Source organism: Pollicipes pollicipes, unplaced genomic scaffold (assembly GCF_011947565.3).
Source record: "Pollicipes pollicipes isolate AB1234 unplaced genomic scaffold, Ppol_2.1 Scaffold_6138;HRSCAF=7277_pilon_pilon_pilon, whole genome shotgun sequence".
Classification (NCBI taxonomy): Eukaryota; Metazoa; Arthropoda; class Thecostraca; order Pollicipedomorpha; family Pollicipedidae; genus Pollicipes; species Pollicipes pollicipes.
This window is the reverse complement of record NW_023596818.1, coordinates 24,786,119-24,812,683: the sequence shown is the minus strand read 5'-3', so window position 1 is coordinate 24,812,683 and position 26,565 is coordinate 24,786,119. Positions and strand designations below refer to the sequence as shown.

The window sequence follows — 26,565 nt, the reverse complement described above, 5'->3', positions numbered from 1 at the left end:
AGCGCAGTAAGCGGCCGGCGCACCCTCCATTGGGCCCGGGCGCGCCAATTTCCTTCCCGTGTTCGGCTCATCAATAATGCACAGTTGGCAGGCGGGAGCGGCGGAGCGCACCCGGGGCAATTTTGAGTCCAAACAAGCAAGACATTAGGGCTAAATAAACCTATTGTGCTTCTGCCAATTTCTTTGTGAGGAGCGCATGCCATGCTTCGAGAATGTATTGCTCTCAGCGCGGTGGCGGCAAAACTCCACTTATTGCATAACAAGGGTGAAGTTCTTTCCAGGGTGTGCTCGGTTGCTAACGGCATTGTGCTCACACCGATCAGTCCACACAGAAATATCACCGGCCGCCAAGGTCACCGCATGACGTCACTTAACCTCCAGGCACGTTCCGCTGGACCGAAATCTTGTCTTGCTGCCCGTTTCAAAGAACTGTTGCTGGCCTTTTCCAGTCCACAATACACGACCCAAGCTCTCTTTATAAGGCCCTAGCAGCATCACTGTACATACGATGACCTCAGACAAAGCTGGAAAAACACCCACGCAACGTCAGCAATTCGCATACGTTATGTCATCTACATTACGGCGGGCGCCTCAACAAGTGGAGACGCGCTTACAACGAAGCTCGACGACAACCATCAGGTCCAGATGCCGGCGCAATCAGAACGCACTGGAGCCCGGTGGATCGACTAGAAGGCCATTGGCACTCACTTCTACATCAGGGATGGAAAACTGTGAACGCCATCAGCGCGATATCTTAAGCTTACCAAAGCCGGCCTCGCCTACGCACAGATACCCGGTACATCCACCCAAAACACGGGCTTTTGCTTTCTGAGTGTCTTTGAGAATGTCGGGAGAAAAAAGTTGCCATGGAGCCTCAAGACACGGGAGGAGAGCATGGGCCACGCAGGTAAACAAAGCCGCGACCACACCACAATCGCCATTGCGCCCAGCGGCCAACGGCTCCACTGTTTGAACCAGTGTGGGGAGGAGGGGGAGGGGTCTGCTGACGGTCGGACCGTGCGGGCCACGGCGTCCCACCCGCCCGTGACGTGCGGCCCAGTTGGCACCGCCCCGCGGCGCCCCTGATCGAACCCGGCTCATCGGCCGACCACACATACCAACAGGGCGAGACATCCCCCCCCCCTTCGCCGACCGGCCCGACACCGGAGCACCGCCCCGCCGTGTTGTGTCAAGCTCTCGTCCTCCTGGTCAGGGTTCGGAGGAGCCGGCTCCGCTTCAGGATGTCCCAGTCATGTCTCGATGCGTCGGTGAAGGCTGGCGTTTTGCTGAATTCCTACGCATGAGCCGTCTCAGCGTCTCCTGTCCCACACGCGATCAGAGACAGGTTGTCTCCTGTCTCGCGCGCGGACAGAGATAGACCGTCTCCTGTCTCGTACGCGGACAGGGGGAGGTCGTCTCCGTCTCGTACGCGGACAGAGAGGCCGTCTCCTGTCTAAAACGCGGACGGAGACAGGCCGCCTCCGGTCTTGCACGCGGACAGAGACAGGTTGTCTCCTGTCTTGCACGCGGACAGAGACAGGTTGTCTCCTGTCGAACGCGCGGACAGAGACTGGCTGTCTACTGTCCAAAACACGCGGACAGAGCCGGACCGTCTCCTACCTAACACGCGAACAGACACGCGCCGTCTCCGTGTCCTCCGTCACGCCCACGCCGGCGTCTCCTATCTCCAGACCGTCTCTAACTCAGTCTCCTTGTCGTGAGCCGCCCAGAGTGTCTCTCGCCTCCTCGGCTGTCCCCAGTCCGTTGCCCCTCGACCCGCCCACGTCGCTCCGTGTCCGGTCCAGAGCCTCCGTTCGCCCACTCAACAGAACAGGTCCTCGTACTGAGCCGCTAACAAAGGGAAGGTAGTTTCCAGCAGGATTAGCCGGGGGCGCAGCCGGCTCGCAACGGCGGCAATTCCCAGAAATTCCGTTCACACTGCCAGGTTTTGCAGTCAGGAAACCCGGCGCGGTTCTGACATCATGCAGTCGCATTTCAGTAGATAGGTAACAGGCAACGAGCGGTGTCTGTTTCCTGCCGCGGTGCAGTGGCATGCCACAAGATGAGCCCACGTCACATGGCCTCATGGGTAGACGGGCAAAGATTCTCATGGCTGGATGGATAAAGGGTGTCACCAGGAGTCCCACAACACACGCGCCCACCTGGGCGCCAGAGAGCTGACGCTCTTCGACTGAATGTCCTCCGCAAACCTAACCGGAGTTCGCGCGTGATACCACATCAGTAAAGGAAAAGGTCATCGTATCAGTGCGTGCAAAGAAACCGCGAACGCATGCTGAAATGACGGTTTGAGTTTGGTTTGTCAAACGGATGGTTTGAGGGATTTGGTTTCAACACTTGTATTTTTGGCCATCATTTCTGATTCAAGCGTTTTTAAACTGCACAATGTCATGTGAAGCCCAAATACAACTTAACAACGAAAAAGTCACCGCAACGGTGTCTGCGAAGAATTGGCGTATCTATCTCCGACTTCCAGATAGTCTACAGGGTTCGGTTGCAACGCGATTACGTTAAGCTGATCACTTCCGGCCAAAATGTCTCTGCAAGAGTGCAATATCGTTTGAAGCCCAACCATGCCTACGCCACAGACGCCATTCTATCATGACGTTCCAATGACCGAAAGCGTTCGGCACCATTCCGGCGTCAGCGTGAGGACTCCCCACTGCGGCGGTTCAAGTGGACGAAGGGTCACGTGGATGATATTCCGGCCAGATCTATTCGGCGCGCGATACGTAACATTGCCATTTGCGAGACTAACCGCGCTACTAAATCCCAAACAGATTCTCATGTCTATATCCCACCGGCGCACTTCAGGGCCGCAGGTGTGCCTCCGCCAGGCTAGGTAGGAATGGGCGTCTGAGATGTTTCAGTGCCTCTGCACGGCTGGGTACGAATTGGACATCTGAGGGGCTCGCGTGCCTCTGCCCGGCTGGGTCCAGTACCGACCCGGAGAAGGCGCCGTGTTTTATCGAGCCCGCGGCAGCCGACGGGGAGAAGCTAGCGTTAAGTTCGGAGGCAGCTGCATGCAACACAGCGGAAATAACAAGGCCCCACGCACGCCAACGTGTCGAGTCACACACGACGCTGTTGAATGGATAGCATCGGATTAGGCCCACTTCCCGCACGCCCATGGCCCAGCAATGCCTACAGCCGACGCGCTGGCTTTCATCTTCAATGAAGCGGTGAATCCACAGGTTTTACGGTGGCCGAAGACCGGCACAAGCCGTCACAAGCGTACGACTGCCGCGGCGGGGCCTGGCCCGCCAGAAGGCCGTCTGTGGATGCGGTGCGATCCGTGCCGAGGCCGTTTCGAGTGGCTGGCGCCACCGGCAAGCACTCCCGGTGGTGGCGCGAGCGGCGCGCGCCGCGGCCCGGCTGGCGGCCGCCGCCGCCCGGCGCCGCCACCAATTATTGACGAGCTAACGGCGCGCCTCAGCGCCCGCCGCTGCCGCCCACCAAAAACACCAGCCCCGCAAAAAGGCACCGCAGCGCGCGCGGCCGGCGGCATCGTCGCGCACGCACGGTCAGGCCTGCTGATGGCCGCGTCGGAGCATGGCGCCGACGGGCCGGCCGGACGCTCCGTGAGCGCCCATCCAATCCTGCGTCGTGATGACTTGCTTGAATACTGAGCCGGCTCAACACGGCGACAGCTGGGTAGTACTGTGTGCCATCGAGGCTTCACGACGCACTCATTTGCTGAGGCTGTATGAAGTCGCCAGTCTCTCGCCCTGGCAGGAAGGGTTGCCACCACGGGGAGTCGAACCCGTACCTCTGGTTTCCCAGACGCACAGCTTAAGCACAATATCATTGGCAACCTAGTTGGTGCTGGTTTTGAACGCCGCCTTAACTATCCTCACCGTATTATTTACGCATACTCAATGGAGGTGCCCCGCAATGAAAACTGAGTTGGTATGCGGCTTTCACGACAATAGGGGTCTGTACGGGGGAACCGGACATTTTGATAACGACTTGCAAACAACGTACTTGCCGCTCCCAACATCCCACTTACAGCTGGCGGGAAGGGAAGGCGTCTCCGGCCGCAATGCATCGGTCTCCAGGATCCAGTTGCGATCCATAAAGGAGAGCACGGGAGAGTAGAGCAATGGGCTAATGGATGGACAGAGCAGATGGGCTCGGGCTGGGGAAAGTCCTCATGCTCTGAGCCGAGCCCCGTGGCGGAAGCGCGCCGGCTGAGGTGGGTCCGCCGAGCCTCTCAGCTGTGGCTGTCGCCGCGTGACGAGGCCACAAATGCGGCCCGGCACCGGTCCGCCTCCCGCCAGGGGGAGCGGCACTAAATCGGGATCGACAGCCGCAGACGGCGGCTCCCGGCCGGCAGCGGCGCTGCGGCACGCGCCGGCCGCGCCCAGCCCGGCCTCGGGCTCTCTCCAGCTGTGGCGCTCTCACCTTCAGCGGCGGAGAAAACACCGCGGTCGCACCAGGACTGAATGCAGCGCGTTCCGGAGGCCATGAAGCATGCAATCCGACGACTTTTTCCCTTACAAAATGCACAGAAATAGGGTGAGAGGCCATACCCCCAGCGTTGACGGGGCTGCGCCCCTCGCCCCTGCCGTCCACCTCGCACCCTGGGGTTCGCACGTTATAAATGAACCCTGTAGCGATGCATGAAAACGAGGGCTCGGAAATCGGGCTGCCTCCATTTTTCAGACGTTCAAGTCTCTTCACATCCTAGCATATGTGTAAACAACTCTCCCAAAACTTCTAAACGGTATTGGAACCGGTAGGTTGAAAGTTGGTGCTGAACATTCCGTATGGTTTGGCAGCTGGGACCGCTCGACTTAGACGGAGCGATGACGTTTTCTGGCCTTACAACACGAGCTACCAAATGCAGGGTATTTATGGGAACTACTACCACTACAGTGTATCTTGGTAGCGAAGGTTTCAATAACATGCACACCAATCCTTCGACCGATTCATTGTCTACAAGCACACTCATCGGCTCGATCACCTCACTAACAAAACAACTTTATGTGTTGTTTTGGCTGTGTCTTGGCCACGGGTACCAAGACACAGCCCTCATTTACAGAACATGACAACAGCAAAACTTCGATGCGAAAGATACGGTAGTTCATTCTAGTTCAGCAGTTCATTTGTACACATGCTGTCCAAACGGCGTCCAACCGCTACCCTGTCATACCAGACTCCCCGCACGTTTCAGCCGAGCCAACAATGGCGGGGGCCCGGCCGCCCACCGCCTCCTCCCACGGTCCGCGCCTCGGCCATGTGGACCGGGCCGGCCGGTCCGCGGCCCGCACCACCCGCCGGAGCAGCCGCCGCTCGATCCCGGCGCAGCCGGCGAGAGCGGCGCCACGGGCGCTGCGGCTGGGCGAGCGCAGCGACGCCGCTGCTGCTGGTCCCCCTGAGCTCTGTGGAGGCCGAGAAGGCCAGCAGCCAGCAGCGGCTTTGTAGGTTTACGAACAAAGCAGTGACCTCGAACCCCAGTCACCGATGGTTGCCGGCCAACCAGGTGTTCCATGCGCTGCTCACCCAGTATCTTGATTGGCGCTCTATCAGCAAACATCATAGCCTCCGATTAACGAAGCTCGCGCTCCACTGTGGGCTGAATGCTGGGGCGACCTTCGCGACTGAAGCGCACACGTGCGAACCGTGGGTCTCGAGCCCGCCCGCGGCCACACGTCAGCCAGCGAGGCAGGGCGGGGGCAGCGCCGGGGGGGGGGGGGGTCACAGACACGTGCCTTGAGCAGCAGCCTAGCAGCCACGAAGGGCAGACGGGCCGCTGGCACCAGGCAGCGGCCCTCAACCACGCACAGGCCCAGGCCGCCGACACTGGGCAGCGGCCCTCAGCCACGCGCAAGCCCAGGCCGCCGGCAGCGAGGAATGGCCCTCAGCCACGCGCAAGCCCAGGCCGCCGGCAGCGAGCAACGGCCCTCAGCCACGCACAGGCCCAGGCCGCCGACACCGGGCAACGGCCCTCAGCCACGCGCAAGCCCAGGCCGCCGACACCGGGCGGCGGCCCTCAGCCACGCGCAAGCCCAGGTCGCCGGCAGCGAGCAATGGCCCTCAGCCACGCACAGGCCCAGGCCGCCGACACCGGGCAGCGGCCCTCAGCCACGCGCGAGCCCAGGCCGTCGGTAGCGAGCAATGGCCCTCAGCCACGCACAGGCCCAGGCCGCCGGCAGCGAGCAGCGCGCTCTTAACCCTCCCGCGGGAAAAACGCCCACCCGTGAGGCGGCGAGAAGAAAATAAACGGCGCCCCGGACGCGCACCGCTCGCATGCCAAACACCGTCTATCAGCCTTAGCAGCCAGCTTAGCAGAGTCAGCAGACTTCACAAACAACACGGAACGAATGAGCGCGAATGAACGATGCCATCACCGAGGGCGCAGTGAGAGGCGGCGTCGCGCCCGACAGCTCGGGCCGACATCGGGTCACCTCTGACGTCGCCCCGTCCGGTCGACAACGTGACCGGCACTGGCAGCCGTGCCCGGCGGTGGCGCCCCGCGCCTCGAGCGGCACCTCCTGCAGCATCCGAGCGTCACACGGGCCGGCGCCGACGCCACGTCCGTGCCATTCGCACGTGCCCACCTCAATATTGGACGCGCTAAATCACAAAGGATCTCCGCCTTCCAGCTTCATAATCCGACGCTGCCCCAAATTTTCACATCCGTGTTTTAAGCGAGCGAATGCCCGTCATTGACAGCGTGTTCAAGGCAGCCAGCCCGCTTCGGCGGGGCCGGTAATGAATTGCTCCGAGGCCTGAGGGCCGACGGCGGCTGGAATTCGGACCGGGGCGAGCCAGGGCCGGCGTCGTGACGGCCTGCTCGGCGCTGGCGGCGCAGGCCGGCCGCCGCCGCTCGCGCCGGTGCCGGCTCGCCCGGCGCCCGGAGCACGCGGCCAGCAGCGGGGCGCCGGCGTGACGTCACCGGCGCGGGCCAGCTGTGCGTCTGAGTCAGCGGGGCGGCCGCCGACCGCGCCCGCTCGCGAGCGAAGGCTGAGGCAAAGACACCCCGAAGACGAGAGGGAACAGAGAGGGCTCGGCGAAAGGGGCGACGCGGCTCTGCGGCGGTCAGATCTCCACAGCGTCAGGCCATGTGGAGAGCAGCCCCCGCCCCCTTACCTTTACTGGGGTAGGCATTCGTACCGTTGGTGTCATTAGTGGCCCAATCCTTCCCACTCGCCCACGCCGATCAGTTAGCCTCGCATGCATGGTTCGCTTTGCAGAGTACAATAAGTCTCACCGCGCGCAGTTGGCATCGAGGGCCAAGAGGCGCGACACTTGTCTACTGAATGGACTCTTCAATCGAAAACGACGCCAGCACGTCGACCACACAGCAACTGCGCATCTAATGCGCACCGCACAAAGCCAGAGTAGACGAGGCCGCACGAAGCCAGAGGTGACATCGGGCGTACGGACAGTATCGGTCTGTTCAACAGATAAGCGGAGAAGCGGATCTTTCCGTGGCATCCCGTCCGAACCGGTCCTGCGGCGTGCGAGGCACACCCTCTTCATGACCCTGGCTACAGGGGCATGGGAACGGGGAAGACAACGCGGTGTGGCTCAGCGGTCTCCTAACTTCGGGAATGCGTCACATCAAACACACACAACAACGTCGCGTGGTAAGACTAGCTCCAGCTTGCTCATGCCTCCCTCCGAACCTTTCGGAAAGTTCCTCGCCCCCGCGTGGCGAACTCGGCCACTCATGCAACGGAGCCAGAACCGCTGCGCGGCGCTGGTCCGAGAAGGCTGTGAGTTTTCCCTGAGGGTCGCGTCACAATGAAATACATCCCACGTCGAGATGACTTTATGACCCCCGCTGGGCCCCTTTTGGTCCAATCATCAGCAGACGCGTGAAGTAGGCGCTTTGTGAAAAGGTCCAGTGTCTGCGACACCACTGCCGTTCCGCCGACCACGCCGGAGACCGGTCCGCCGGACCGCACCGGTCCGCCAGAGCGGTCCGGTCCGGACCGGCGCCGGTCGTCGGGCGCCGCCGCTGTCGACGCGTCGGTCGGAAGGTCGGTTTTATCGATCGCCGACGGCGACGGCAGGGTGCGGCCGGGCGACGGCAGCAGCGGCAGCTCAAAACCGCACAGGTGCATCCAGAGAGGGCGGCACGCCGGGCTCGACCCCGCGAGGCCAGCGCGTATCTCGACGGAATGTTGCACGCAGTTACGTAACTCAAGGCGTAACATTGCTGGCCGAGGCTGGGACATACCGTCCGCATGCCAGTGTGTCAGTGACGTCGCGCCAACTGGAAGCGGACCTCCCCCCGGATGTCGACGTGGTCCTGGCTGCGCCCCCAGGCCCTCCAGACGGCGGCACGGCACTGACTGGGAGCCGACCTCGTCCGGATGTCGACCTGGCCATGGCTGCTCCCCGGGCCCTCCAGACGGCGACACGGCACTGACTGGGAGCCGCCGGCGCCGGAACGGTGGCTGACCAGCAGCGGGGCGGCTCCCTTCGGCGACGCCTGGCCGCCTCCCGGGCCGACAGGTCGTGACGCGTCCAGCTGGCCCCCCGCTGCCAGCCGCGCTCTCGGCCTGCCGTGCCGGACCGGCGCTGGAGCTGGAGCTGGAGCTGGAGCTGGCACTGGAGCTGGAGCTGGCGCTGGAACTAGCGCTGGCGCTGGCGCTGGAGCTGGAGCTGGAGCTCGCCCGGCCGTGATCTGGACACGCTGCCGGCTCGGCGGCGGCAGCCAGGCGCGGTCGCGGCCAGGCGCACGCACCCCCCGGCGGCACTGGACAGGGGTCGGCCGGCGGTAATTATAGCATCGGCGCCGGGGTCGGCCTCCCGCCGAACGGGCCGGCCGGCACTGGCGCCAGGACAGCACGAGGCGGTCACGCTGTGCCCGTCATATGGTCAACGTGCCAGCTTAGGACAGCGGAGATTTTCAGATGCTTGCGCCCAAGGCGGCGAACTGTCATAAAGGGTGGCAAAGGTGCGGATATGGGAGCCCCTGGAATGGCACCGTTGGAGACGGCGGCGATCTTCAGGAACAGCACGATGGGGGATGGACTCTTGGCGAAGCTTTTCATACTTCCACGTTGCGCTGAGCCCCACCCATCGAAAATCTGACAAGGGTAACCCCGCTGCAGTGGCTGCTGAGACAACCCCGTTGAAGACTACTGAAGGCCAGAGGCCACCGCCACTGGCGGCTCCGCTGACACCGGCCCGCTCGGGGCGAGTTACTGAAGGCCAGAGGCCACCGCCACTGGCGGCTCCGCTGGCACCGGCCCGCTTGGGGCGAGTCCGGGAGACTGCCATGCCGGAGTCCCTGCTGAAGGCGACAGGGTGCTGTTGCCGCGCCACCGAGCGGCAGCCGGCACCGGCGCCGGCCAGTCTGTCTCTGGCTGTCAGACAGTATGCTGAGGGCGGGCCACGGCCCGGCAGCCCGCAACCGATCAATAGTGAGCAGCGGGGCCGCGGCGCCAGCCGACTTGTTGCCGCCTCGCCGGCACCGATCGGCTCCCCCGCTGACCCCCGTCACACTGGAGACGGCCAGCGGCGCCAGCGGCCAGCCGGCTCCAACACTGACCCCCGTCACACTGGGGACGGCCAGCGGCGCCAGCGGCCGGCAGGCTCCCACACTGGCCCCCGTCACGCCGGGGACGGCTAGCGGCGCCAGCGGCCGGCCGGCTCCAACACTGACCCCCGTCACACTGGAGACGGCCAGCGGCGCCAGCGGCCGGCCGCGCGGCAGCGGGGGCTCCGGATTACAGTCGGCAGTGCGTAAGCCGGAGTCGGAAGACAGGCGTGACGATCCGTTACAACAGAGTGCGATCAGCACTCCACCAAGTCATGCGCCTTATAGCTCAGGTCCACCACCCCTGGTCCAAGTCTGTCGCCCCCTGACCTAGGTCCGCTACCAGCTCATCCAGGTCTGCCACCCCGACCCAGGTCCGTTACCACCCGATCCAGGTCCGCCAACCACTGACCCAGATCGGCCAGCCTCTGACCCAGGTTCGCTACCAACTGATCCAGGTCCGCCACCCGCTGACACAGGTCCGCTACCACCTGATCCAGGTCCGCCAACCACTGACCCAGGTCGGCCAGCCTCTGACCCAGGTTCGCTACCAACTGATCCAGGTCCGCCACCCCCTGATCCAGGCCCGCTTCACTCTCCACAGATACTCACCACTCTCTAACCGTGTTCCAATACCCTGCAACCAAGGTGTGTTACTGTACAAACCTATATGCTACTAAGCAAAGGCGATCTCCACCTCAGGCGGACCGCCTTCTGGCGTCTGTGGTGCTCTACGCCCGGACCGCCGCCCTCTAACCCAGACGGGCCGGGCGCTAGGCCGGCCAGACAAGCCGCTGCGGCGGAGCGGCGGCGAGATCGATACATCGACCGGGCTGCAGCCAGTTCAGGCGAGCCGGCCGCCGGCCCCACACGACCCCCGGCCGGCTCTCGGGGCGGCGCGACACCGCCCACCGCCGGCGCCGCTCGCCCACCGGCCCCGGCTCGCCGCCGCCGCCAGCGCGGCGTCAACGGCGAGCCGCGTCGATGCGCAGCTTTTACGCCAGCGGCAATTCGCCGCCTCCGGCAGCAGAATCTTAAAGCGGAACACGCCTGTCGAAAACACTGCATACATGCGACATTCTGATGAGAGGACGAGGCCGACTGCGACGCGGAACCCGACCCTGTTGATTAGATCACTGCCAGCGAGAAACGTTTGACGAGGTGCGGGCGCTTGGAAACTTAGTAGTCATCAACATTCCGCACGAGGATATTCGGAAAGGCGTTAGTTGCGCAGAAGTTAGCTTCGTACATTTGCCCAGAGCTTGTTCAGCTGCCGTCTACGGCGCGGAACTCGCCGGGAGCCTCCAACAAATCCAGGTGCATGCAGTCAGGAATAGCTAACTTCTCGTCGGATGTGTGTCATTCTCATTTGGCCGCTGCCCGCTGCTGGCGATTGCGACACTACCAGTGACGTCACGGCCCCGTCGTCCGATGGGAGCGCAGCGTCACTCGGGCGGCCCCAGGCGGCTGCGGGGGCGCAAATCTCGCAAGTTGGCTGCGATTGCCAGCGGCAGATTAGCGTCTGTCCAAAGGGAGCGCGTTCGTTCACCGAGGCACGGCTGCGCAAACGCCCCACTGGGCCGCCTTGTCGCGAAGATCCCGGTCGTACGCTCGGCAGAGCTGCCGGTGCCGCGGGCGACAGCGTGCCGTCCGTCCATCTGCCCCACCGTCCAGCGGCCGGACCGCGCGCGGCGGCGCCGCTCCGCGTGACCCGCCCCCTAAGCTAACCGCCGCGGCGGCCGCGGCACGGCGTCACGGCCCGATCACACGCCGTGACGGCACACGTCCGCCGGCCGCCGCCGCAGCTGTTGTTGCACGCGTGGCCCGCCGCCCCACGTCACAGGTCACGTGTTCAGCTGGCACGCGGCCGGCCGCCGGGGGGGGGGGGGGGGGGGGGCGGGGCGGGGGGGGGGGGGGGGGAAGGGGGGCGCTTTGCCCCCTCCGTCGGTCGTGACGGTCCCTGCTCCAGCGCGGGGCGCAGCGGGACAGTCGGGAGGCTAGCCAGGGCGTGCCGGCCATAGCTGCCGCCGACGCCGCGGCCGGCGGCCAAGTGCGTCAGCGCGGACCGAGCGGTCCTCAGCTGCAACGTTCAGCAGCATGTGCGACGTGGCGATCGCGTCCCTCTGATGGATGCGACCGTTTCGATTGGGGGTTTGTCGCGCCGGCGACGACAAAGGCGACGATCAGCGATGCAACGACCGGAACGGGGGCTAACATGGCGATGCGCGCTTGGCGCGGCGCGTTACGGAGGAATGGGTCCCGTGACCACGCCCAGCTCGGCAGGCGCAGTTCACTCCGTTCGGCGCAAAGGGCGTTTTTTTCCTTCGTCAAAAAACTGCACGTTTCTGCAGTGAACCGTAATCGGCCCCGCCCGCGGCAAGGCAACAAGGCGGTGAAAGACCAAACATCAACCATATGCGAGGCGGCAGTCCGGTTCTTCGCGTCTGGGTCCGACTGTAATATTCGCGAGAGGCTTACTGACTGGCATTCGAGACGCCTACGGAAGACATCCTTCTGAAGCGATGTGCAGCAATGTTGGCAACGCTGTGAAACCTGAGCGTAGCCCATGTAAGCCATAATAAATCGCTATTCATCACATCAAAATAGCTGTTGTTGCGGGAAGCTGAGCCGCCTCGCTCTTGCACACCAAGCCGTTACTTTCGAAACTGCCGGCAGTGCCGTGGTCTTAGTCTATCTGTCAATAATCCAACCAGTCGTCGGCTTCGTATCAAGTCATCAGTCGGTGACGGCACCGGCTGGCGCACCACAAACGCCACGGAGCGGAGCGGAGAGACTGCTGTGAGCTGCTCCTGGCAGTCGGGGCTCGGCAAGGCGTGACGTCAGACAGGATGGCGTGACGTCACACACTGACACGCTGCACACTTTGCGTCACATACCTCTGACAATGGTGCGGGCCGCATCGTTGTAGACCTTTTCTTGTGTGGCGTTGGGTTTGATGACTTTGTCGAACATATACAGCTTTCCCTGAAAGAGCAGACAATACGGTCACATCCAAGGTGGACCACACCCTGCAAAACCGTCCACAAAAAACCCTACCAAAGCAAGAACAGGCATAAATACAGCTGTTTTACCTCATTCTAACACTTGGGTTCGCAGGGGTCGAATGCTGCCCTGCCATCCCATAAGCCAGGTCGTCACATGCTACGTCAACACCTTTTTTACACTCAGCCGTCTGCAAAACGGCCGCCTTACTGTATTTCAGCCTTTCATGTAGCTGATTCTACCATCACATGGGTTCTTGCGGCATTGTTATCGCATGAAAACCCGCGGCTCTCGCGAAAAGTAATGCACCGCGTTTGTATCGCGTGAATGCCCGACACAATTGCGGAGCGGACGAAGTAGCGGCATGGTCTTTGTCACAAGAGATTAGAGGTTGTCCTCTCCGCAATGACCAGAACACATCGTGACTTTCACCAGTCTGCCGACCTACCGAAATGTGTCTCAACAGCCATGTATGTTGAGCTGGAACGTTGCGCTATGATACGGTATCTAGGCACGCAGTCGTGCTAATGTGAGCAGTGCGGGGTCGCCTACAGCCGGACCGTGTTTACGAGACGGGCGGCCGAATGTCACGGGGTTCTCGAGCCGGCCTTCTCCGAGGCCTCCATACACTTCAAAACGGACAGACGAACGCGGCGTTCCAAGCCGCCAACAATAAGTAGATCAGGCTACGAATCATTCGCCGCCGTCAATGCGACCTGTGTAGGTGATCTCAAGCCGGGACCTTGGGCAGCCTCAGCCCGGTTAGTGACTCACCGGTGTGAGATCTGCTCTGTCATCTACCCCCCGCCACCAGTGGGCCAGTGCAGTCTGGCTGTGCGCCGCCAGCCCTCCCCCCCCCCCCCCCCCCCCGTCGCCCGCTGTCGGCACCAGTCCCCTGATGGGTCTAGGCGCCTACTAGGCATTAGTGGACCTTTGCATCATTAATGCACGCCATACATAGGCGTAGAAGCTGGAGAAGAGACCCCCTCACCTACTTAATGAAAGCCAACATACCCATCCAACCCCAGTGACGCATCAAAAGAACACTGCAGAGGGGCGTCCCCCTCCGCGGAAACGCCTCAACGCCGATAACGGAAATCACCAAACATGGTTGCCACCCCGAATAAACAAACCAAACCGCCATCTCCTCAACCACCCGCGATCCTTTTCCCTGAACGGGCGCCGCCCGCGCAGGCAGCGGCGGCGCGGCGGCGGCGGCCGGCCGCTGGGCAGGTCGCGTCCCATGACGGACCGCTGGGAGGCCGGGAGCCCGGCGGCCCGGTTCCGGGGCGGTCGGCGCCCCGTTAGCCGGGCCGGTGCCACACGGCCGCCCGGCGGCGGCGAACCACCCAAACCTGGAGCCTCGCGCCGCCGGAAGTCGCCCATTTGGAGGCGTGCGCTGCGTGACGTCACGCACCGCAGCCCGGCCAGCTGACTGGAGCGCGGCCGGCGTCGCCCGGCCCCGCGGCGGGGGCGCGCGCCGCGCCGCGGGCGCCGCGGGGGCGGCCGAGACAAGCCCCGCAGCCTCGCAGAATCCATCGTCACGTCCAACGGCGCCGTGTAGAAGGAAGCGCCTGCAAGGCCTTCCTGCCTCGATGCATACCCCGCTGTTTTCCGTTGCGGACGCCTCGGGCGGGAGACGTGTCGAGCGAGGAGTCACAGATGGAGCCCGCCGCGTGAAGGGAGAAGAACAAACCAAGGGGGATGCGGCTCCACGCGTGTCATCGCGTGGGTTAGCAGCGGGGACGGCGGTATAATCACCCCATGGTCGGCTTGACCTTAGGTACTGTCAGCTTTCATTAGGCCAAGTATTTGCGGATGTCAGAATTATTCATACATTATTTTCTTGAAGCTAAAAGACCTTCAAGTTAGGCCACATACTTGCGGGCGCCCAAATTGTTAACATGTTTTTCTCTCGGGGCTTACTTACACTGTCAAGTTAGGCCACATATTTGCGGGCGCCCAAATTATTAACGTGTTTTTCTCTCGGGGCAAACTTACACTGTTAAGTTACGCCACACATTTGCGAGCGCCCAAATTATTCACATATTATTCTCTTGAGGGAAATACTTTCCAGCTTGGTAACATATTTGCGGAAGTTCGAATCATCCACGCGTTATTCTCATGGGGCTAACACAGTATACCGCCAGCCGCCGCGGTTCAAGGAAACTTAGCGACGCCCAATCGAGGCCATCTTTGGGTGCATATGAGTTATTTTTGTTTTGTCTTTGGACCCAGCTCAAAGGCGGATGAAGAGGGAGAGAGAGCAGCGAGAACAGTGACAGAGAAGGGGAGGGAACAGGAAGGAAGGAGACGACATTTGAATCAATTAGATGACATGTGGGAAGAGTGTGGACGAAGTGAGCTGAAGACGAAGCGAAGAATGTGGACGTGTGGGCGTTTCCATCTTCCTGGGAGCCATGTCTCACCCACCCAATGGAAGGATTGAAAAAGATCCCAACTGCATCAGTGCATATTCTGTTCAAGGAAAATCCCTTGACCCGCCTACAAGGACTTACAAAGCTCTGCTGCCTAGTGGAACTGAGGCAGACAGGGAAATGGAGGCGAGAAAAAGGCAGATAAGAAAGATAAAACAGCATCTTTGGGAAACCCACGGCCTTAGCGCACCCAAAGCCCGTTGCAACGAGCATCGGCGGACAGTCAACTCTAGCAGGATCGGAAGTGAAGTCCAGAATTCGTCAACGCGAAAAATCCAAGGAGAAGAGGGAGCGCAAACGCAGGTTTTTGCCTCCTCCTTTCCGCGCATCGTCGTAGGGCTTACATCGAAACTATCCGACCTGGGCGACGGATTCCTCACCCCGTACCGAATCTCGGCTTATGCCATACACCCCCTCCCCCCCCCCCCCCACCACCACCACCCCAAGCCCATTCCCAGGAGCAGTCGGTATCAACGACGCACCATCATCTCACGGTAAAACGATGACGCTGTATGGACCCAACCATTTTAGGAACAGATCACTACCAGAGGTAAAAATGGTTGGGCGGACGAAACGGACCTCTGTCCTCCGGCCTTCCGAGCAACACCATGACCAGTTTGGACGGCTCTGCGAACCAGCTGCACAGGGTGCGCTCTGCTCGTGCACATTCGCTCTGTTCCCACGGCCCGGGATGTAATCTGTCCATCACCATCACGTCACTGGGAGCATCAGGCTACCGATAAGAGCTGAATCATCAGCAGGATCGAAGGCATGCAAAGCATAGCAGCACATCTTCCTCGCTTGCCAAAATGCAACCCTAAGTGTTGTCTTGATCTAACAGATATATGAGGAAGTTAGCCAAAGTCAGTGTCAAAAAACAATTTACAGGTGGGGGCACAGCCATGCAGTAGCGTGATATCAAGCTGACCGCCATTCCAACTGGAACTGAGTGGAACACCAAAGGGTGGTGAGTTGATAATCTGCATGAAATTGGGGATTTTTTCCTGCCTCTTCTTTGGGAAAGCAACTGACTTATTTGGAAAGAATCATTGTTGTTTAAGTCGCCCTCCCCTCTCCCTCTCACAGAGACCCTCGTACATACAAGGATGTCTAGGGGGTTAATCAAGTAGCCAAATCATGTCTGAGTACAGAAAGATGACCACCCAGGCAGCACCAACAGGCGGGCAATGACTGTACGATGATGTTGCCAAACGCACCGAGCCGAAATTATCTGCTTTAGTAGCCAAAACAGGGGCTGTGTTTCCATTCCCCATTGAGTGTTCAGGCATGAGTGAGATGTCAATAATTATGTTATGTGATTTCATTTGGAATGCCCCAGCACCATTACTATGTAGAATATCTGTCCAAGCCTATCCATATGATCCATATGATCCAAATAACCATGAGGCAAGAATATGCACGGCTCATACTAATCGAGGTTGACTGCTTGCTGGAGTGAGAGAACACAATGTAATCCATCCCCAGAGGAAAATAAAGCTCAAGATGTTACACTAGCAAAATTGGAAAACAATTTCCTCACTGTACCTACCAAGAATTCCCCATATGAACCTCAATGTTCAGCCATGATTGGCTGAGGCCCTGCTATGTCAATAGACCAAGAAGTCCTATATGTAGAAGACAAGAAGGCTGGACTTGCTCCATCCACAGACAATCAAAAACAGCATAGTCATAAAGGCTCCCAAGGCAAAATGAGAGGAGAATGAAGTCACACAATGGTGAGTATCTGTGTTACGGACTTTCCACCACCTGCACCCACACTTTCAGGCAGATTGTTAGGCATGGCCAAAACTGTCCTCCAATAGCTTCAATTTTACCAGCCCAGTATCCAGAGCTCTCACAGCACACAAAACCAGGTATGCAATCAGGTATGGGTAAGCAATTACCTCAGTTCAGTGTCTATAAAGGCAGCAAGAATCAGTTCACAACCACATCAGGTTAACACCCTTTACCAGCAGACCCCAGCTGGGACTGGGGCATATGTGGTGATCTGAAAAGAGCAGGCAAAAAATTGAAGGAACCAAAGAGTTATTTGCTCCCATTGGGCAAAGATGTATCACTTTATGGTGGAGTCACTTATGTAAGTACTAAATGCATAGGGAGGGACTGCATATGATAGCTGAATCTGGCTGTGCAAGCAAACAGGAGGCAACACCACCAACACCATCTGCAACATCACATCCTCTGGCACCTCTACCCCTGTCCCTTTCCCTGGAATCCCTGTTCCTTGTGCAGGAACTAGCCTAGAACTAGAACTAGAACAGGAACTAAACACATGCTGGTCCTACCCTGACAACAAATAACACAGCTCCTGCCCTGTCAATGCACAAGACAGTTTCAGATGTAGAAATACATAATGAGATTGGCACAACCATGTACATTTAATATCAACTGATTTACATTGCCATATTACTTACAGCCTCATGGACGGTTTTAGAAGCCAGGGACAATAGATATTTGGCTAAGTCATATTCTTAATTGCCCTTTGCTGCTGGTGCACAGATAAAGGGACTGGAAAGGGACTGAGTAAAGGGGAGAATAAGGGACAGAATGATAAGGGACAGAACACATGACTGAAACAACTGCCTCTCTTGTTTCTGCCTAGCTCTCCTGGCTAGTTATACATCATCTGGTATATGGACTTACACCAATGCAGGGGACAAGTCACAAACCTGACAACAAGGCATTTCTCTGCAATTTGAGCATTCCTCCAAATTTGGCAGTCTGGGTTCTGGGTAAGAATTTTAAGCATGTTCCAAGGTTCTGAAACATTGGAAAACTTCTTTTAAAAAACCAGACTGAATAATATGGGAATTTCATTCCGAGATTACCTGTCAGCTGCATGGCCTGATTTGGGCATTAAACTGATCCTTTGGTACTAACTGAGGTTTTACTGAGGTTTTATACTTATTCCTAACAAGCAGTTGACATGTTAGTGCATCCAGCATTTGATTTCCAATATCAGGGTGATGTTTTGAGCCATGGGTCACATCAACAGCTGTTGAGAGGTGCAAGGCAGGGGTTATGAGATGCATGTTGATTTATGAGCAGGCACTACATGTGTGGAAAGTGCTGAAATGTGGATTGGTACCCCCATGTCACTGAAGTAGTTTGCTGGCATTACCTTTGGCTGCAGTTCTAGTGGTCTGTCATAAAAATGAGTTTGCTGTCAACACAACATGCAGTTGACAATGAAATGTCAGTCTCAATGTATGCCTGTGTTTGTAGACATACAAACCTAATCATATCTCTTCTTTTTACATATTCTTAAGTTTGTAATTGGTTGTGATCAACCAAAGATCTGAAAAAATTCTTAACAGTTGATGTTAGAAAATAAGAACAGGCTTAACTGCCCAAACACTTTTCATCACAACCCAACTGAAAAACGTAAAGAATAATTAAACTGCCCGCATCTTAAAGCCGCTTATATTTTGGAATCCCTGACAAAATTATCTTGTCGGCAATGTGTCAGTTTTCTGCAAAATACACATAAATTTCACAGACAGGATAAAGCCCAACAACCAATAACAGAGCCAATCTGATCTAAAGGACTATTAAATGGTGCATGTCATCTACTCCCAACTGCAAAGCAAACATTGACATTCACATGTAATCAAATGCTGGTGATTAAATGCTCTGCAGCAGTAAATCAGATTTTAGAAATGGATGCATACACAACTACAAAGGTTTGACAGATGTAAACCCATCCTTTAGTATAAGCTAAATTTGACATGAAATGCAATAATGCACCTTCTGGACACAAAATGCATATTGCATGCCCTATTAAAGGGATCTGCTAAACTAATTCTGAGAAAAAATGACTAACAGTTAGTTCCTGCCATATCAAGCTAACTAGGTTAACAGCTACTTCCTGCCATAACAAATATCAGCACTTACCCCAATTGAACAAGCATTGTCCTCGACGCCACCTTGCTGTGGAAATTTGACTATAAATTTTGACCCTGCCTTTTCTTCAGAGGTATTTAGAGGACGAAAACGACATATCACTTTAATACTGTCCTCAGCAGGTCCAGTGTTGGCCTCTTTCTCATCCGCCATGCTTAATTCTTGCACCTTGTTTCAATTATTTGCGTTTCCTGTCCTAAGCAGCACTCCTGTCAATCACGCCACAAAGCCAGCTTATCGATCGATGAATTCGCAAAGTCCCGAACAGATTTCGATTCTGATGGGCTTGCTGTGGCAGATCAAAGTCAGCCAAATACACCACAAGCACCACGGACATCCGCACGCACAGCGCTTTTTACATCAAACACAGGATTTCGCGAATATCCCAATTTTAGCCCAATGCACAGCTCCACCCCCCGGCGAGACCGGGCGGCTTCCGCGACTCCCACAAGGGCGTTGGTCATGTAAGTACATCCGCTGCGCCATCGCCGCACTCCGCGTCATTGTCGTCACCAGAAATTTTGTTACCAGATTTTCTACTACCTACTACGAGCTCTAGAGAAACTACCAACTCGTAAACGATGTTGACAGCTAAATTAAATAGCTTAAAGCTTCGCTGAGGCTAGGGCAAGCGGGAACTAAGATACTGGTCATAGGGTTACATCGCTGTGACCATGCGCGTCACCCTGTGGATTGGAGATGGTTATAAAAATGGTTCGCGTCCCAATCCTAAAGAAAAACTTACCACACCCGGGAGCCCTCTGAGATCTAGGAAAATGCGGAAAGGAGCAGGTTTACCTAAGTTTATGTTTTTATCTGGCCCCGTACGCTATTTGCCTCTGTTTACATTTTGCTACCAATTGCAATACCCTTGTAACACATGTAGGACAGTATTAATGCTGTGCTCTCTCTGCACACAAATCTCAAGCCGAAACCAAAGACCTTGAACGACAGTCTAATGTCTCAACGCTGAACTTGTGGAGAATCAGGCCTAGGATGAGCTGCAACTTTGTAGACCAAATCCGGCGACAAGCCGCGTGAGAGTATAGCACAGAAGCCCGAAGTCAAAAATCCCTTTCGCTTCAAGAGAACATTTGCATCATGCTACAGACCCCAGCCACAGACCTCCATATTTACTTACGTCCGAACTGCTATTCATTGGACGTCGACGCTGAGCATTCGCGGGCATCTGGTACGGAAGCTTGGAACTCTAGCCACGCAGCTGACGCACTCAACGACTCAATATTTCGCAGACTTAGTTTTGGCCTATCGGCTTAAAATGAGGCAGCTAGGGGAGATCGGGGTACTTCCCTGGATAACGGACACCATTTCTCTCCCCCTTCATTAACATACCGGTCATCGCCCCTAGAAATTCGGCTGCAAAAAACAAACGCATCCGCACCACCCATGTCGCACTCGTTCCTTCATCCAAGACCGACTCCTGGTTACCGCGCTCCGCTGGTAGTCAATGTTTCATACATGCACACCATGCTAACACGGGGTTCAGTTGACCTGCGTAGCTCTAATCAGAAGATTTCCAATGGCCATGATATATTTTGAACGAGGCGGAAGCATAAGGCAAACCACTTAGCCCAGCTCAACCTGATTATGAAGAAGCTGTTTAACAAACTCGTTCGCCCGCTGAAAATTCTCCTCTTGCTGTTCAGCCAACAAGAACTGCAATACGAACTGACGCATTTCCAAATCGGTGACAAACTTCGAGTGCTTGAGACACTTGGCTGCGAAGGCGCGCTCCACAGCCCGTGTGTACACCTGCTCAGAGATGGTGTCGGGCAGCACAGGTGGCGACGCCGGTGGGGAGGCGTCACCCGCCGTCACCTCTCCGGCAGCCACGGCCGGCGGCACGGGGGGGATCTGGGAACCCCGCGACGCAGCCGACCAGCGTGGCCCGACAGCAGTTCCGCCGCTCTGGGCCGCCGCTTCTCCGGAGGTCTGGCTGGGGCGCTGCGCCAGCACGGCCGGGTCTTCCTGCGGGGCCTGGTCGGCAGCGCTATCGACCGCTGGAACCGTCGGCACCATCAGCTGGATCTCGCCGGCTCTGTCCGCCGGCCCGGCGCCTCCGTCTGACCTCGGCTGGTCGCTGGAGGGCGCTGGCGATTGGCCGGCACCACCCTCCGCCGTTGGCGCTGCCCCATCCGCACCCGGCTGCCCAGCACTGCCAGGAACATCGGGCTGCCCTGTTTCCCCATCTGCGACCGGCGCTGCTGCCTCAGCCACCTGCTGTCCCTCAGCGAGTGTCTCTGGAACAGTCACTCCAGTTTGATCGACGGCGGACGCTGGCGAGACCTCTGCACCCTCCGGCCCTGCAGCCGTGTTCACCGTGCCCATGAGCTCTGGGGCCGCCTCCGCTGTACCCTCTGATCCCGGAGGTGCTTCCGCTGTACCCTCCGGCCCCGGAGCCACCTCCGCTGTGCCCTCCGGCCCCGGAGCTGTCTCCGCTGTACCCTCTAGTCCCGGAGCTGCCTCCGCCGTACCCTCCGGTCTGGGAGCTGCCTCCGCCGTACCCTCCGGCCCCGGGGCCGCCTCCGCTGTGCCCACCGGCCCCGGAGCTGTCTCCGCTGTACCGTCTAGTCCAGGAGCTGCCTCCGCCGTACCCTCCGGTTCCGGAGCCGCCTTCGCTGCACCCTCCGGTCCTGGAGCTGCCTCCGCGGTACCCTCTGGTCCCGGAGCCTCCTCCGCCGTACCCTCCGGTTCCGGAGCCGCCTTCGCTGCACCCTCCGGTCCCGGAGCCGCCTCCGACGCACCCTCCGGTCCCGGAGCTACCTCCGCTGTACCCTCCGGTCCTGGAGCTGCCTTCGCGGTACCCTCCGGCCCCGGAGCCGCCTCTGCTGTACCCTCCGGCCCCAGAGGCGCCTCCGCCGTACCCTCCGGTCCTGGAGCCGCCTCTGCTGTACCCTCCGGTCCCGGAGCCGCCTCCGCTGTACCCTCCGGCCCCAGAGGCGCCTCCGCTGTACCCTCCGGTCCTTGAATCGCTTCCGTTGCACTTTCCGCCTCAGGAGTCGTCTCTTCTGCACCTTTTTGAGGCGGAGCACTCTCCCCAGCACCCTCCGTCCCTGGGGCCGTCCCTGCTGCCTGAGCCGTCTCCGCTGCGTCTTCCGGCACTGGCACCAGCGCTACGGCGGCGACCTCAGCGCTGGCCTTCCGTTGATGGTCCTTCACCCCATGTTCCACCTCCTCCTCTGTGAACTCCACACCGGTCACCTTGCCCGTTTCGGGCACGTTGTATATGGAGCCGTCCATAACGCGCCTCTGGGAGGCCGTGGTCAGTTGGGTCGCCGTCGATGCTACCAGCGAGCTCTGCGACATGACACTGACTCGCGAGTTCAGCTTGCGCTGTCGCTGCGCCTGGCCGCCGATGATCTGGCCGTGGAAGGATTTGGTGGAGACCGTGGCCAGCATGTCTGGGTCGGTGCTGTGGACGCTTGCGCGGCTACTGGGCGCTGCATTATGGCTCTCGGACACACGGTTTCGTGACGGCGCGCCCGTGTTGCTGTTGAGCAGACTAGAACCGGTCGGGCTGGGAGCCGTCGGAGTGGTCCCGCCCTCCTGCGAAGCCTGCTGGCCGCTGGACACCACAGCTCGCAGGCTTTTCTGTAGCTTAGTCTGACTGGCTTCCAGCTGGCTCATGCTGATGTTCTTGTCGCGCTCCAATTTCTTCAGCTCTTGTGACAGGCGGTTGTGCTCAATCGTGCTTTGAGCCGTGTTTGCAGGCCGCAGCTCATGCGGTACCAAGTTCCTCTTGCTTGGCATTGTATTGTTAAAGGATATGTACAGTAAGGAAATAATAACGTATCTATGCGGGACAACATAAAACCTAATGTCACTCAGGTTTTACATCGTTCGCAAACGGTCCTTAGTTCAATGTTATACACGAGTCTTAAATCAAATTAACTCGAGTTACATCACGCCGCAAAAACGGCCGGTTTTGTGCGCTCTTAGTCACTGACAAACTAACGCCATCGCTCGTTCATTCATTGGTTTCCCTTCCTTCATCATTGACATTCCTTGGTTTCATCCTGTTGCCATGGCAACGGAATTAGGCGCACCAGTTTGTCATTTTCATGTATTCATACAACTCATGGCAAGACAGATTCAGTTGCCCGTTCCAAGCATTCGGTCATTCTAAGAGAGCTCTTATACTTCTTTCAACTTTTATAGTTCTTATACTTAATCTCAACTTGTTTGAATGCCGCTGAGCACCTGCTTGCATTCTGAAGACCCAGATTCATTACATCATCTGCCAATAACATTCACATGTCCACCCGCGCCCATGCCGACTGTCATGGTGCCGTCCAATGATGCCGAGCATGGTCTACCTGATGTCCACATTTAAACGTGTCCGTGAGCCAGAACCACTAGTTTAAGGACGGCGCTTGGAGGACTCGAGTGACATCTGGTGGCGCAAATGGTCAAGTGATCCTTAGTTCTACCCTAGGGCAAAAACAAAACCAAAAACTATGGCTGCTTGCGTTCAGCACAGTACAGCAAATGAAGTGACGCACATGGCGCAAGTGAGGATCATTTAGCACCACCAGAGAGCGTTGATCTCATTCCGCTGCGGCTAGCCCTGTAGGCCGAGAGAAAACGAGGCCGCGAAGTCACGAAATGGCTGCATCCAAGGGCAAAAATGCGATAACAAAACGGCAAAAAATGATTCAGACATCCCGGCATGTCAAGAACTATTTCCTGATTCCGGGATTCTAGCAACAAGACTTCGCAAGTCGATCACAGCGCGTCTGCACATCACAGAAGAACAGCCAACGAGCTCCGAGCCAGGCAAACCGGCGTCTACTGGGCCGTCCACTGGCTGCAGCTCATCCTCATCCGACGCCGAACACCGGGTGGCCGCGGCCGGCGGTCGGTAAGGGCTCGGTGGCCCGCGCAGCGTCGCCACCCGCAGGTCAGCCTCGCTTCAGTAGGCGAACCGAGCGCAAGCCGGGTAGCCCAGCTTGTCCAGGCTGGGCTTACAGGCAAGGCTGATCATGGCTGGCGGGCCGCACATGAGCACGAGCGTCTCGTCGCCGGGCGGCGGCAGGTGCGCGGCCAGCATCTCGGCCGTCACGAAGCCGCTGCTGTAGCGCCAGCCGGCGGGCGGCCGGTCCAGCGTGTACCAGACGCGCAGCCGATCCGGCCGCGCCGCCGCCAGCCGGTCCAGCTCGTCACGCAGCAGGATGTCCGCCTCCGTCTGGTTGGCGAACAGCAGCCAGACGCGGCTGGCGTCCGCCGGGTCCCCGAGCACACGGCGGATCAGCTGCAGCATGGGCGTGATGCCCGTACCACCGGCGATCAACCCGAGCCGCGAGGCCCGCACGGTGACGGCCGGCGAGCGCCGATCGGGCCGGATGTGGAACTGACCGGGCGCCGCGTACGTGAGCAGGCCAGCAGGGCCCTGCACGTCCACCGTGTCGCCCAGCGCCAGACGCTCCAGATGCTGCGACATCCTGCCGCCGGCCGGGAACTCCGGCCGCCGGCCGCCGAAGTACACCTTGACCACGAGCTCGACGAAGCCGCGGTCGTCTTCGCTCGAGACGGGCGTGTACGGCCGCACCACCAGCTCGTCGCCGACGCGCGCCGACAGGTACACGTGCTGGCCCACCTGCAGGCCCAGCACGTGCTCGGCCGTTGGCAGTGCGAATCGGAGGCAGCGCGTGTCCGGACTCAGCTCTCGCCGCTCGATAAGCCGCAGCCGGTGCCTGGTGGCGGGGTGCCGCAGCAGGCGGGGCGGGCTCCGGCGCCGCCGCCGCAGGTACAGCTGGCCGGCGACAGCCGTCAACAAGACCACTGCCAGGCCCGATACCACAGACAGCACCACTGCCCGCCACCTTGAAAAAGCCATTACTGGGGAGAAATGTGAAATCTGTAAATGTGCATGCCTGGTAATCTGTTTAACTACTTGGACATGAGACATCCATCATGATAAAACTGTTGATAAGACATAAATTGCTGCCTTCTGTACAGTGGCTGCACAGTGGCTTGATGCATGTGCACTCATGAGTATCTGTACAATAGGTATGTGTCAGCTATATTGAAAGCCAATAGCAACAACTGTTAAGTTTGTGAAAGTGCAAGCTAATGGTGCCTGGTTTTACCAAAGAATGTCACTAGGAACATTTTTTCATTTGAACACACAGACAACCATTTTTCAATCAAATTGATTCAATAATGATATCAGGCATTATATGCCTTTCAGGTAGGTTACAAATTGACCATGGGCCTTGTGCATGAATATATTGGTTTAACTTGGATAAGTCCCAGTAAATGCCTTGCAATGATTAAAAAGTAGCCTGGCTGGAAATGGAGTGTCAATGAATAGCCAAACATCTGCTAGTAACTAGTTCCTACAATTAGAAGATGGTCCAGTTTCTAAAGTATTTCAAGTCCATTTGGTGAAGAACAAAAGAGAGAGCTATGCTCACACACTTGGGCCCTAGCCTGACTACACACACAGTGCTTGCTAATATCACTCTGCATAAGTACAGTGCAGGCCTGGCATCCATCTTCAACATGGCACATGTCAAACCTAAAATTTTCATGAAATATTCAAGCACATAAAGAGCAAACTGCTATAAAAACAATTAAAGCCCAGTGTTTTAACTACAACATGCCTTAGTTCTCAGCATCAAAACAGGTAGGGAACACAGAATCCATGAAGTTGTAGTGATGTTCAAGGTCTAGTTGTTCTTTTACATTGAATGATTTATTGCTTGATTATAATTCTGCCTAGTTATAGTTAATCATGCTTATTAATATGTTCCAAGACAATCACCCCCCCATATGCCTGCTTAGTTTTGTAATGTATTTATACCTTGCTATCAAAAGCTTACAGCTTCTAATCAGTTTTACTCTCCCCAGTTTTGTAACTTATATCCACCAAAGCCCAGTAACTCAGCAACCACTAACAAAGTTTACAAGCTGATCACTAACAAGTTGGTGATCTTCATGTCATCTACAGCCTATGCCCCTCTTGCCCCACTGGCAACATGTGGTGTCACTGTATAGTTCTGTGAACCTGGGACACCAGGCATTAATGTTTAAAGTTTAACAGCATACACACAATATACCTTTGAATTAGCTTTTCTTATGCTTAACAGCAAAGAGAACACAAGACTTTCAGCAGCATGACTTCCCACACAGTTGTGAGGCAAGGCCTGGGCCCCATCACTACTCCAGCTTTTTACATTGCCCTTAGGCCTATGGGCATGCATGTACACGCGATTCCCCTGACCAAGACAAGTGGCATCAACTTGAAAGATTTGGTGAACTATTGTTCAAATACATCTGTCTGGCATGTGAAAGTTTTCATGGGAACAAAACCCATGGGAATATCCAAAACCTTACAAAAGCTTCCCTACTGCAAACAGCTACGAGCTGCCTTCAAATTATGAGAATGTAAAGCTCCATCATCCAGTTTAATCATGCAAAATTTGGCCTCCGAAAGGCGCATTAGAAATAATGCGCCGTCACGACAAACCAAGCCATTCCTAGCGGGTTCCTCAATTATCCAAAAGGATTTAAACCGTGCGTAGAAACCCTGCCACTACACGCGCGATTGACGCGTGGATCCGATGGTATTCAGCATTCTTAAATTGTTTGCAAATACCTTTTTGCATACCAAAAATTTGGGCAAAACTGCGATAGCACTTTTGCTTATTTATGCCGCTT

The 26,565-nt window shown here is 57.5% G+C and overlaps 2 protein-coding genes across 2 annotated transcripts in view; both read right to left on the bottom strand.

Moving 5' to 3' along the window:
* Positions 1-19,325, bottom strand: part of Khc (kinesin heavy chain) — a 42,652-nt gene extending 23,327 nt beyond the window's left edge. Inside the window, exons 1-2 of the mRNA XM_037229250.1 lie at positions 18,874-19,325; positions 12,415-12,502 (exon numbers count right to left, since the gene is read on the bottom strand). Coding sequence (XP_037085145.1) covers positions 12,415-12,502; positions 18,874-19,035 — 250 coding nt within the window. The 5' untranslated portion in view covers positions 19,036-19,325. The remainder of the gene's footprint in view (positions 1-12,414; positions 12,503-18,873) is intronic.
* A 3,636-nt stretch (positions 19,326-22,961) lies between these two features.
* Positions 22,962-26,445, bottom strand: LOC119105758 (NADH-cytochrome b5 reductase 3). The gene has a single exon (XM_037229252.1). The coding sequence runs from the start codon at positions 24,809-24,811 to the stop codon at positions 23,816-23,818; it is 996 nt and encodes a 331-aa protein (XP_037085147.1). The 5' UTR covers positions 24,812-26,445; the 3' UTR covers positions 22,962-23,815.
* Between the last annotated feature and the right edge of the window lie 120 nt (positions 26,446-26,565).

Coding starts and splice junctions, on each gene's coding strand:
- LOC119105758 (XM_037229252.1), bottom strand. CDS start 24,811: ATGTCTCATGTCCAAGTAGTTAAACAGATTACCAGGCATGCACATTTA.